Raw genomic sequence first — 13,880 nt, 5'->3', positions numbered from 1 at the left:
CAACAATCCAGGTTCTTACATAGTACTGTCATTTGCACTTTACTTTTTTGGTAACATTGTATTATCTAAATATGTTTATACAACGGAAACAAAATTCCCAATTAACCTTTATTCCAAAGAGTGTTGTCATATGAATTTTATATTATTCAGTTACCATTCTAATTATTGTTTCTATGGACTATTGCAGTTAATATTTCCAGATTAATATAAGAAATTATTTCAATAAAATATACCATCATTTAATAGTAACTTGAAAATATAAATAACATGATATGACAGTCAGAAACAAGATGTATATGCAAAAACTTTTTCTAATTCTGCTTCTGGAAAATGTAAATCTTCGGATATTAAGGGAAAGAAAGCTTATTGAATTACAAAACATGCACATTAATTTATATCAAGGAAATCAAGGAAAGTTCTATAGAGTCAAAGAAAATATTCCAATATTTTAATGTAGGTACATCCTCACTGTCCCAAAAAAATGTTAATAAATACATGTCAGGGCTCAATATGTTACTTTGCATGCTATTAACAAATTAATGTCTTACAACATAGATCATTCAGATTGACATCTAATATTACCTTAAAACATCTTAGATTCCATTTATAAAATAAATAAAGAATAACTAAATCCTAAATAATCATTTAAAACTTACTACCAAAGAAAAGTATCTACATGATTACATATGGAAAAAAATATAAATTCTTCCTAGAGGATCCAAAAATAGTCATGAACTTGAGAGGGTGAGATCAGGGAAGTTATTGTAAGAAATTCAATTTTTTTTAAAGATCTACTTACTTATTTGAGAGGCAGAGTTACAGATAGAGAGAGGGAGAGACAGAGAGAAAGGTCTTCCATCTGCTACTTCACTCCCCAAATGGTCACAATGGCAGAGCTAGGCCCATCCGAAGCTAGAAGCCAGGAGCTTCTTCCAGGCCTCCCACATGGGGGCCCAAGCACTTCCACTGCTTTTCCAACCTCTAAGCAGAGAGCTGGATTACAAGTAGAGTGGCCAGGACCTGAACTGGTGCCCCTATGGGATGCAGACACTGCAGGCAGAGGCTTACCATCTTATGCCACAGCACTGGCCCAAGAAATTCAGTTTTGGTCATCACGTCTTGGCAAATCTTAATACAATTAATGACCATAATATATATTAATTATTTTGTTTTCCAGCTCCGAGTTTTCAAGTTGGCAAAATCTTGGCCAACATTAAATATGCTAATAAAGATCATCGGCAATTCAGTGGGAGCTCTGGGAAATCTAACCCTGGTGTTGGCCATAATAGTCTTCATTTTTGCTGTGGTTGGCATGCAGCTCTTTGGTAAAAGCTACAAAGATTGTGTATGCAAAATTGCCAGTGACTGCAAACTCCCCCGCTGGCACATGAATGATTTCTTCCACTCCTTCCTGATCGTGTTCCGTGTCCTGTGTGGAGAGTGGATAGAGACCATGTGGGACTGTATGGAGGTTGCTGGTCAAGCCATGTGCCTTACTGTCTTCATGATGGTCATGGTGATTGGAAACCTTGTGGTATGTATGCACTTAAGATATGTATTTCAGAAATATGTAAAGAGCATAACAGAATGGGTGACCATTTTGTCCAAATCCACCTCATGAATATTATTTTTAAAAGTCCCTTGTTTGGGACATGCTTATATTTTTCAATTGAAAACAAAATCATATAGCAGTATCTCAACTCCTCTGTGTCATTCATTTTATCACATTTGTTATATGAATTTCAATGAGATATCATATTGAAGATAGGTCTAGGAGGATACACTGGGAACATTTTATGAATTTGGAGTTAATGGAGGAAGAAGTCTTTTTTAAAAATAATATATTTAACATCCAAACATACAACAGCAGTCAGGAAAAATATTAACTATCTTAAGGTAAATGGAGCCACAGATGGTATAGGAACTAGCAACAGTGTTGAAAAATAAGAGGGTGTGAAACAGGGAAGACTGGTTGACATTACTTGACACTATGAGACTAAAAGTGATGACTGCAAGTGTTCATAATAATTATGCCATTTCATTCTCCTTTGTTAGGATATAGCATCTGGTCACTTATGTGATATGAGACTAGCCAACCTGGGTTGGTCAATTGTCTAGTGGCTCTAAGTTAAAACACAGGATAGCTAATCATGCCTGAGATTAGCCTAGTGGAGTAATCCTTCTCTGTCTTCAACTTAGTGCTACTGTTTATAATATTGCAAATGTATAATTTATTCTAAAAGGAACACAATTAATATGCCAGTTTCATGGAAATACTGTATTTCTCCTAATTAGTCAACATGGGGGTATGAAATATATGACAGGTTAAGTATGCCTATGTTAAGCCCTTAATCCTCATTGTGAATCATAATGGTGATATTTCAATTAACATCCATATAATGTCAACTTTAAAAGAAACTACAAAACATATTTAACTGTATAATTATAACATTATTTCTAAATGTATAATTATTGTATGGTATATATGTTCATGTATATATGTATAAGTCTGTTTTGCATTACTCATACTATTCTAAGGTTGGTTATTCAAATTCTTTATTTTACAAGTGGAAAACTTGATACCAGTACAAATCATGTCTTTGCCTAAGGGTGTTTAGTGAGTAGCTGTTGAGTCAGATCACAAATTCAGGTCACCCATCTTCTAGGTGCTATGCTGTGGTGTTTCTTTCTCATGTAGTTTTAGGACTTATAGTGATAAGTGATCATAACCTTCTCTTCTCTATTTTAGATGAAATTGTAATTAAATTTTATTATTTTCAAGGTCCTGAACCTCTTTCTAGCCTTGCTTCTGAGCTCATTTAGTGCAGACAACCTTGCAGCCACTGATGATGACAATGAAATGAACAACCTTCAAATTGCTGTTGACAGAATGCACAAGGGGATAGCTTATGTTAAAAGAAAAATATATGAATTTATCCAACAGTCCTTCGTCAGGAAACAAAAGATTTTGGATGAGATTAAACCACTTGATGATCTAAACAATAAAAAAGACAGTTGTATGTCCAACCATACAGCAGAAATTGGGAAAGATCTTGACTATCTTAAAGATGTAAATGGAACCACAAGTGGCATAGGAACCGGCAGCAGTGTTGAAAAATACATTATTGATGAAAGTGATTACATGTCATTCATAAACAATCCTAGTCTTACTGTGACTGTACCTATTGCTGTAGGGGAGTCTGACTTTGAGAACTTAAATACAGAGGACTTCAGTAGTGAATCAGATCTGGAAGAAAGCAAGGAGGTAAGATTCTACAGATGTGGAGTAGGTATGATCTTGAATATGTTTATATTCATATATATGAGTACAAATACATAGACATATATATTTCCTGTATTTGTGGTTATGTATTTCTCATCTAGATTTTTTTGCCATCACATAAAATTCTATTTCACAGAGAAACCAAATATTTAACTCCATGGACATGATTGATAACTTGAAGAATGACATATTAATATGTGAGTTTTCTCATCCTTAGAAAGGTTATTTGTCAGATGGATAGAAAAATGATCCAATGAAGGAAAAAATTTGTTCCTAATAATCTGAAAATGAGTGTATTCCAACTTTTTAAATAAGATAACTAGTTCTGCAGGCTTAAGATCACATAACTATTAAGAGGTAGAGCTAAGACTTAGCAACTTACTTAGAAATACTAAAACTAGTAGTTTTTCTGACTTACTGAGGTTCAACCATTTTTCAAATTTATGTTGGTACAAAAGGAGTACATACTCAGTAGAAACAGCAGCAGGAATTTGGAATATTAATCATTTTCTGAGTTAATGATATGCATTAAAATATTCATATATAATGCTGAACTGCAGCTCTCAGTAAGCCATGTGACCAAAAGGGGAAACTAGTGACTCTACAGTGCATTGTGTTGCTAAGCTATGATGTTTGCTAGATTGGATGAATTAAATGCCCTTTATTTTCATCTTATGATAGGTTTATTGGGAGATCACCCCATTGTAAGTAGAGGAGCATCTTTGTAGATAATTCAAAAGAAGTCCAGAAAAAAGCACTTTTACTTCCTACTTAGCATAGCCAGTCTCAAAAACCATAAGATGCCTGCCCTTTAGGAGTAGCATAATCTAAATATTTTAAAAATTGATTTCTTTAGATATATTTTCCTAGGAACACAGTTCTCCTACAATATCACCATGTCCTTTAATTTGCTAATTAGATTTCCAGCTTGGGAATTAAAAATGCAACTTTCCTGAATTTTTGTTTTCTTTCTAACTTTTTTGCATTGTAATAATTTTCTGCTGATCCAATATGTGATGAGATATTATTTCTCTTGTTCCTTTACAGTTAATCACCAATACACATGTTCATGTTTGACATACTATAAAGCAGAGGTCAGACTACATTAATTACATTCCTCCATTTTTGCCCTATTCTGGGCAAGTGTTGGATGAATACTATATTTTCAATTAATAGGAACAATTAAATATTTAGTAAACATAAAGATAATACTGAAGTATGTACTTCTAATATACAGATTGACAAAGAAAGAATCTAAGGCACAGGGGTGACGTGATGTGGGAACTGATGAGTTCATATTTGATTCTTCTAGCTACTCTAGGAATGCTAAATCTTAGTACAGTATCTTTTCCTTTAACATTGTTGTTGCTTTATTGAGAGTCTTTAATAGAGATAATTCTAATTTTAATGTATGTAGTATCACTAGAAATATTTACCAGTACACTATGTACACAGTGAAATATTAGTACTATTTTTGAAGTTGTAGAGCATCTCACTTATGTAAGGTTGACATATATATATGTAATATACATGAATATATGTATCAATAGTAAATTGCCCAGCTTCAAAATTATACATGCCAGCTTTAAAAATAAGTGCTTGCCAGTGCCGTGGATCAATAGGCTAATCCTCTGCCTGCGGCGCCGGCACCCCGGGTTCTAGTCCCAGTCGGGGCGCCAGAATCTGTCCCGGTTGCTCCTCTTCCTGTCCAGCTCTCTGCTGTGGCCCGGGAGTGCAGTGGAGCATGGCCCAAGTGCTTGGGCCCTGCACCCACATGGGAGACCAGGAGAAGCACCTGGCTCCTGCCTTCGGATCAGCGCAGTGCCCCAGCCGCAGCGGCCATTGAGGAGTGAACAGAAGAGGAAGACCGTTCGCTCTGTCTCTCTCTCTCACTGTCCACTCTGCCTGTCAAAAAAAAAAAAAAGTGCTTGGGGTATTATTATTTATTTTTACATGTACACAGACACACCCATGTATGTATCAAATGAACATACACTCTGTACACTTTTACACTTTTAATCTTTATTTTCAGTTATTTTTGTAACATTTTAATTTGAAGTTCTATTAACTTCTATCAATAAGCTCCCTGTAACAAACCAAGTAGAAAAAAAGAGCATAAACACTATAAGATTAAGTCAGTGAACAGGAAAAAAGCATTTAATCATTTACAGTGAAAGAAATAATGTGGAGTTTTTTGTTTGCTTTGCTTTGTTTTGCTTCACCCTCAAGGTCAAAGTCATTTGCTATAGTAGAGAACATTTTTGAAAAGCAAGAAATATTGCATAAATCCACTGAGGAGGAAAAGCACTCTTTCAATCAGGATTGTAGTTATTAAGTGGTTATTGAATGCTCTGGTGTACAAGGTAAAATGGATGCCTCAGATACACTGTGGTTTATGCATTCTCTGAGCTCACACATTAAGTAATCCTGCCTAAAATATATGAACAACACAAATCACTGTGTAAGTTTACAGTTTAGCTATTGAGAGTGATGTGTGAAAATACATGTATTTTCCAATGAAACAAACCATTTGGAAATTACAAAATTAAAGGTTCATTAACAATTTAATAAATAGTAAATAGACTAAAAATATTACTTTAAACTCAAAAACTTTGAGAATCAATTGCTTTACTATCTGAATAAGGAGTTTCAAAATAGAATTGAATTTCAATGTAAGAACAAAAAGCAAACAATTGGCCAGAGGGAGAGACAGACAGCTCCTCCATCCACTGGTTCACTTCCCAAATAGCCACAGCCACTGGGGTTCGGCCAGGCCGAAGCTGGGACTCAGGAACGTCATCCAGGACTCTCACATGGGTCTCAGAGGCCCAAATACTTGGGCCATCTTCTGCTGCCTTCCCAGGTGCATTAGCAGGGAGATGGATTGGAAGTGAAACAGCTGGGACTCAATTTTGGACTTCCATACAGGATCAACCTGCTGTGCCACAATGCTGGCCGTGGACAAATTTATTCTGAAATAACTAAAATGCTTGTTGAGAATATTTTGGTTTTGCTGTTATTCAGTTTTTATATAAATTGCTGTTTCATGTGCTAATGCAGATGGGCTCTTCACACATATCCAAAGAGCCTTTCTTTCCCTTTTTGTGTAATAGTATTATTATCCCAATCAAATAATGGACTGAGCCACTTCATCTTTGATTTTAACAATGAGAAATGTAAGAATATATTGATGAAAATACATTGATTATGAGGGTTTCATACAATTTTTAAGTCTTCTAAAGCATAAAGAAACAATTAAATGAAGAATTTGAGCATTTCAATAATACAAATAATATGTATCACAGTTGTATATATTTCAAAAATTATACTTGCAAGGAATTCTTATTTTCAAGTGCCAATGGAATATTTATATAAACTAATACTGGATCTGAAAATAAGCTCCAGTAAATTCAAAATAGTAACATCACATAGGGTTATCTGATCACAATGGTGTGAAACTTGAAATTAATAATAAATTGGTAGAATAATTCTAACCACATGAAAATTAAGAAACGTCCTCCTAATTGAATTTTGAGTTGAGGAACAAATAACACATATAAATGACCATTTTGAAAATAAGAACATTTTATTTCAAAATCTGGGAAATAAGAACAGTCTTTGAATTTCTTAGTATTACTAAAAATGAAAAGAACAAATGAAAGAATGTAACAGACTTTTTTTTATTTGAGAAATCAGAAAAAGAACTAGATAGTGTGAATACAAATATTGAGAGAATTAATGGATTAGCAATGTAGCAGATGATATCAATAAATAGCATATGATTATTAAGAAAACACAATCAATAAAATTTAGAGATGATGGCATGGCAGGCAAAACTCTAAGATGACCTCTATTCCATAGCTGTGGCTGACACCTGTGACTATGAAGGACTATCGGCCTGTGATCATGTTATGTTTTCACCAAAAGGAAGATGATGCTGGGTGCACCTGGCCAAAACAGCTGAACACCTGAAGCACGCAGTCAGTGTTTTCTCCCACTGGCCACAGAAGAGGAAGTCAGAGAAATACTCTTTGGCTGGCTCAGGGGAAAGCAAGCACCCATGTTCTAAACAGCACATGGCAGACATATGGGAAGAAACTGCGGCCTTTAATTCTGAGAGTGGTTCTTGGACGTTAGGCTAGCAGGAAAGTGGAGGGTACAGTCTTAAAACTTCCAAGAGGGGCTGGTGCCATGGCTCACTTGGTTAATCCTCTGCCTGTGGCGCCGGCATCCCATATGGGCGCCAGGTTCTGTCCCGGTTCCTCCTCTTCCAGTCCAGCTCTCTGCTGTGGCCCGGGAGGGCAGTGGAGGATGGCCCGGATGCTTGGGCCCCTGCACCCACATGGGAGATCAGGAGGAAGCACCTGGCTCCTGGCTTCAGATTGGCGTGGTGCCATCCTTAGTGGCCATTTGGGGAGTGAACCAATGGAAGGAAGACCTTTCTCTCTGTCTCTCCCTCTCACTGTCTAAACTCTGCCTGTCAAATTAAAAAAAAAAAAAAAAACTGCCAAGAAATGAACTGAACTCTGCCAATAATATATGTCAAGAGATTGAATATTGCACACAGAGCAAATAGAGAAATTAAATTAAAAGCCCAGCTAAATGTGGCCAGTTTCTCTAAGCTCTTACTTCTGCCTCTCTTTTTGTGCTGGAGAGGATCAAGAGATTTTCCTAGGCACAGGCCCAGAGTCTGTCACTCAGCCTGTGCAGGCCTGGCAGCCATACCTACTCTGAGCTCTGTCATATTTTTTCTACCTTAGTCCAGCCCTGCTCCCTGCATTGCCTAATATCACATCTCTCTTGGCTTTAAGACCTTCCAAACATATCATTTCAAATTACAAAATAATAGGAAGTCCCCAATATTAAAGCTAGAATTTTTAGAGATGATCCCTTCACTTTAAAAGAAGAAACTGTGACCCAAAGAGTTATTTGGGCAAAGGCAAACAGAAAGTAAGACTGACCAAGGCCTCGATTTTTTTTTTCACAATTTATAATTTTCTTCCCATTAGTGTTGCCTGGGCCAGGGAAGGGCTGCAAAGATGAGGTTGTTGGTGACCCACAGGTGACTAACTTTAAAAAATGTTGATGACAGAGAGCGTATAAGTATCAAGGTCACTTGTTTCAAACGGTCACACCAGCTTCTGGTGGCAGGTGGACTGAAGAAAGGATACATTGGAAGCCATAGCCTCATTTAGAACCTCTTAGAATAATCAGCTGAGAAATGATGACACAGGGATAGATGTGACTGAGCTGTCTGATTAACAATGCCACTTATTCCACAGATGAGTTACCTTACCAAATGATAATTCATGCATATATTCTACATGCATGCAGATAAAATCAGCAGTTTGCATACTGATTTCTAGCATGTGTTCACTGTTTGCACTCCTGCATCAACTCTTCAGCCTGAGCCACACTTGGAATTCATTGTGTATGATTCCTGTTTACATTTAATCAAAGAAGACTAAGATCATAAAGAATCTTACAAAGCAACTTGAATATAACACCTTTCTAGAAATTTATATTTGTACTCCTTTTAAAATAATTTTTCACAAAGAGTTTTATGTTTTAATATATGTATATATCAGTTTGAGGGATTTCCTTTTATGAAGTTTATTAAATTTCAATTATTTTTATAGATATAAAACCTTTCTTTTCCAACTGATTTTTCAAGTTATGCAAGATTGAATTTTTTAGTTACATTATTTAAAATGGCATAAATTGATTCAAAAATAAGTCTGCTATTCTTGATAAGAATACAGTTCCTCTGGAAGAAGCAGCAATTTGCAGGTACACTAGAGAGTAGTCAATTATCTGAGCAATTTTGAAACAACATTGGAATAAGTCACTGCGTTTTAGATAAAGACTTGGCAGCAAGCTAATAGACAGAGCTATCTTTTCTTAAAACATCCTTCAAAAAAAAATAGCTTTCTTGGCCAAGCATCATTAATTTGATGTCAATAAGAATGAAGATAGGTTATAATTTTAAAAAGACAGTGTGTGCTCAAAGAGTTGTGAAGATAAAGTGTTGAAGATGGTTTAGATGAAAAAGCGATCATTGTTCTTCCATCAACTATGGGAAGAAATAACTTTCATGATCCAAAGTTGGAGAACATTAAGTTCACTTTGACTAAAGCATAGCACCCATCAAGGACAGATTCCAAAGATTTGTTTGGAATGCTAACTTGATCTAGCTGTGTCAGCTGAAGCAGAGTACATCCATTCATTCACCAAACACTTATTGGGTACCTACTATATGCTAAACTTGTGGTCCATTAAGGTCAGAGTTGAATGAATGTAGCCATTTTTATTTGTAGTTCTCCAGATAAGACATGATGAGAATAACAAGTTTAAAGGCATTTGGAAGATGTGGATGAGAGATATTTCAGAGGTAGGATTAAGCAAATTTGACTTTTGACTACAGTGAATATTTGAAACAAGTAATAGTAAACAAGACACTGACTCTTACTGTGAAAGAACTGATATTGTGAACAACCAGAAACATAGTTGAGAGTAATTTTAGGATAGAAAAAGCATTACTTTAATTGCTTTAATTAAACATTACTTTAATTAAAAGCATGTTGACTTTGATTGTTACATTCCTATAGTTATTTCAAATAGATGGCAAAAAATTACTTATATTGCTTAAGAAATGTCTGCACATTAATTTGTACATTTCTGTAGGGTCAGTTATCTATATCTGGGAATTTTCCAAGAACAGGTCTTCCACTGGAATACTAATAAGAGGCATCTACTTACACCTTAAAATTTCTAAAATATAGATTGACTCCCAACTGTGTATATTAAAGGGAAAGTATACTTAGAATATTGGTAACTGCTAATATATTACAAGGTTGGGTTAAAAGCAGAAAAACTTATTTTAAGGAATGTTCTTAAGAGTGAAGTTGGAAATATATTGTCAGCAGCCCTTTCACATGGAGAAAGTCTAACCAGTAACAATTTATTTTACCACCATCCAAGCAAGACAATCAGGGATGGTTATTTAGAGATTAGAAAGGAAATAAAATTAGTTTTATATTACTCTAGGTTCACATCTTTAACCTCAGAGCTCATAGTCCCTAATTTAAGAACTGAAATCTAAGTGATTGATAAGCATATGTAATAATGGAAACAAAGTTTGATATGGAACCCATATTTATATTTTGACACTATGTGTAAAGATCTGTGCTAAACAAAAACTATATTTATCCAAAAATAAAACTATGTTTATCTAAAAACTTGAAAACTTTTCAAGTAATATTTTTAAAAATTTCCCTATGTGTTAAAATAATATCATATGAGTTAAAATAACAAGTTAAACAATACCTATGAGTTAAAATAATACCTATCAAAGGGTTTTATTACTGCTTGTCCTCAACTTAGTATTAGATATTTGCTTTATAGCAAATATACAATAATGGCAAATTACTGTAAGCAAAAATTAAGCATATCTCATGTCTACAGCTGGCAACTGTTAGCTTGTTGCACCTGATGAAATAATTTTTATGAAAATACTGAGTAGTCATATTCTAAAATATTATTTTCTTCTGTGGTGCAAGTGGTCACTTTTTTCTTTAGTCTATCTCCAAAATTGAATTGTAGAAGCTCATATATGTTAAGCTCATCCTGATATTTTTTCCTATGGATTATTTTCATTTTTGAATTGATGAAAGGCTTTTAAGTGCATGAGATCATTGATTGCATAGGAGACAAAGCATGGGCTTTTGGCTCAAAAATAATTATCTCAAATCTTGGCTTTCTCACTTACTAGCTATAAAACTTAAGAAACTTACCTAACCTTTCTGAGTCTTAGCTTTGTCATCTGTAAATTGAGAAAAATAACACCAACCACATAGACTCAAAGCGTTACAATAAAATGAAATAACGAGGGGCTGACTTTGTGGCATAATGGGTTAAGCTGCAGCCTGCCACGCTGTCATCCCACCTGAGCACCACTGCAGTTCTGGCTGCTTCACTTCCAAATCCAGCTCCATGCTAACAGTGCCTGGAAAAGCCACAGAGGACTGCCCAAGTGCTTGGGCCCCTGCAGCCACTTGGGAGATCCAGAAGAAGCTCCTGGCTCTTGGCTTCGGAATGGCCCAGTGCCAGCCATTGCACCTATTTGGGGAGTGAACCAGTGGATGGAAGACCTCTCTCTGTTTCTCCCTTTTTCTCTCTCCCTCCCCATCTCCCTGTCTCTCTATAACTCTGCCTTTCAAATAAAGAAACAAATCTAAAAAGATAATGAGAAAAATATCTCTGATACAACACCAGGCAAGATTGCACTTACATGTAGCACTTAAATGAAGATGAACTTCTCATTAGCTTTTCATTTTGTTTATAATTGAAACCCCATATTGTTTAAGGGGAAACTTCTATTTGAACACTCTTTTATTTTGCATGTCTTGATATAGGCTAGAAAGAATATGTGTGATCAGAACCAGTAGGTAACAGTTATGTGCACAGCAAACTATATTTACAATTAAAATTAACTTTATCTGAATACCTTTCCACACACGAGTTAATGCACAGGAAACAATATCCTCTCTGCTTCTCAGTATTAGTGAAAGTTGCTAAACTGCTCTAATCCCTTTCATTGACTATTATATTAAGAAAAGGCATCATTCAAGAGATTTCTACAGTAAAGAACAGGGATGATAATGAAATGTTGGCTACATGTTCTCAAAAATTGCGTAATAAATTTTTAGTGACCTTGGAAAATGTCAATAAAGGACATTTTTATGATGTTAAGTCCCTTGTTGAAGTGGCAAAGCTCAGAGGGTGTAGGCCTATCACTTCAATGCCAAATGATGAATCTAATGTTGAGGAAAAGACATAAGGATTTCTTCGGAAGATCATATTATACTATGAATGGTTTAATTGAAGTTTATGAGTGAAGTGCTGCATTTGATGATTCTTTTCATCAGAGGAAGAAACAAATTCAGTAAAAATGTCAGAACAGAATATAAGGCTATTCAGAACAAAATGCAACCAAAAAGTTGATTAAAAATATATTTGCTATTCTATCCAATATTTAACAGCTAAATTTCTAGCTTTTGAATGTGGCATTCAGGCCATGTTAAGATTTGTTGGAAGGTTAAAATTAGTCCTCAGTGAGAAATCTTTTTGCAGTCTCAGAGATCATCTTCTACCTGAACGTTCGCAGCAATGACAGACATACCATATTATTATACACCCTAATGAACTGTAATTCGGAGTTAAGTTTTTCTGTCTAAATGAAATTAAATGAGAAGGGAAGAAATCAACTCATTGTAGACCCAGATATATAAGCTTTCTGTCTGAGCAAATATAAACAGTCTGGTTTAAATTTCCCCAAAATATCAATGCTCTCCCATTGTATTAATCAGTTTGACCTCGAAATAGCAAGTAGCTCCTCTCAGAGCTACTTAGCAAGGAAGAATGTCTATTTCAGCCTGTGGTTTTCAGGTTTACGATCCAAGATCAGGTGGCTTCTCTGGTCTGATGTCTATGGATTGCAGAACAGATAAAAAGGAAGTATCACATGGTGACCCAGGAAGCAGAAAGACAAGGACATGCCCCTTACAAATCACCATGATCCAATCATGGGGCTCCTCCCTGGCAATGTAATCTAATCACTTCCCAAATCCTCTAACTTCAGACACCATAATTATATTTGTATACCATTAACACAAGACTTTGGAGTTTAAACCTCTCCCTATGTTGGCGGAGCTACATCATCTTCAAACTATAGCACCTGTGTATATGTAAATTCTTATTGATAATTTCATTATAATGTTTCATTTCTATTATTTCAAATCATATGCTAATGGATTGAATGGATTTTTGAATGTCTATTAGATGTTCTGCATAAAACTAAAGTTTAGAAAACACTATATTAGAGTTGAAAGCTCAAAAAAGAATACAGATGTTTTAGTCATCAGTGAATGCCTAGCACCTAACAATTTTTGGTGTTCAATAAATTTTTGGTGTTGAATAAATTACTGAATGAGTTATGCTCATCAAAATTTAAAAGCTAGTTTTCTGGTCTTTAGGAAGAATATTCATAATTTGTTCCTACATTAGGTGGTAAGTTAGGATTTTTGTTACTTCTCCCATATTTTTCTTCAGAAAACTATGAAAGGAGAAATGTGTGTCCTATTCTATTGTGAAAATACAAGGGATTATGTTGATGATGTTTAACAGGATTTCCTTCATTCCTAAATTTCACATAGCATATTAGCATAATCATTACTTGTCAGGGAAACTGAATTTTCCCACACATCTTTCTGAAAAGATTTATTTACTTATTTATTTGAAAATCAGAGTTAGAGAGAGAGAAAGACACAGAGATTTTTTCATCAGCTGGCTCATCCCTCAGATGAGGCCAGGTCTGGGTCAGGCTGAAGCCAGTAGCCAAGAGCTGCATTCAAATCTCCCACATGAGTGGCAAGGGCCATCCTCTGCTGCTTTTTCCCACGCCACTAGCAGGGAGCTAAATAGGTAGTGGAGCAGCAGGGGCACCCATATGGGATGCTAGCATTCCAGATGGTGGCTTTATACACTGTGTCACAATGGCAGCCCCTCCCACACAGAATTTACTGATGTTATTTTATAG

The 13,880-nt window shown here is 35.4% G+C and overlaps 1 protein-coding gene across 8 annotated transcripts in view; it reads left to right on the top strand.

The window, feature by feature from the left end:
* The window catches only part of LOC133766490 (sodium channel protein type 1 subunit alpha), a 77,810-nt gene that overhangs the window by 37,341 nt on the left and 26,589 nt on the right, over window positions 1–13,880 (top strand). For all 8 annotated transcript variants that reach the window (XM_062200195.1, XM_062200199.1, XM_062200179.1 and 5 more), the window contains exons 15-16: window positions 1,178–1,534; window positions 2,783–3,265. In XM_062200195.1, the coding sequence (XP_062056179.1) occupies window positions 1,178–1,534; window positions 2,783–3,265 (840 nt within the window). The remainder of the gene's footprint in view (window positions 1–1,177; window positions 1,535–2,782; window positions 3,266–13,880) is intronic.

The sequence above is a fragment of the Lepus europaeus genome, chromosome 1 (assembly GCF_033115175.1).
Source record: "Lepus europaeus isolate LE1 chromosome 1, mLepTim1.pri, whole genome shotgun sequence".
Lineage (NCBI taxonomy): Eukaryota > Metazoa > Chordata > Mammalia > Lagomorpha > Leporidae > Lepus > Lepus europaeus.
Note: the sequence above shows the minus strand (reverse complement) of the source record. Positions and strands in the feature narration are given on the sequence as shown.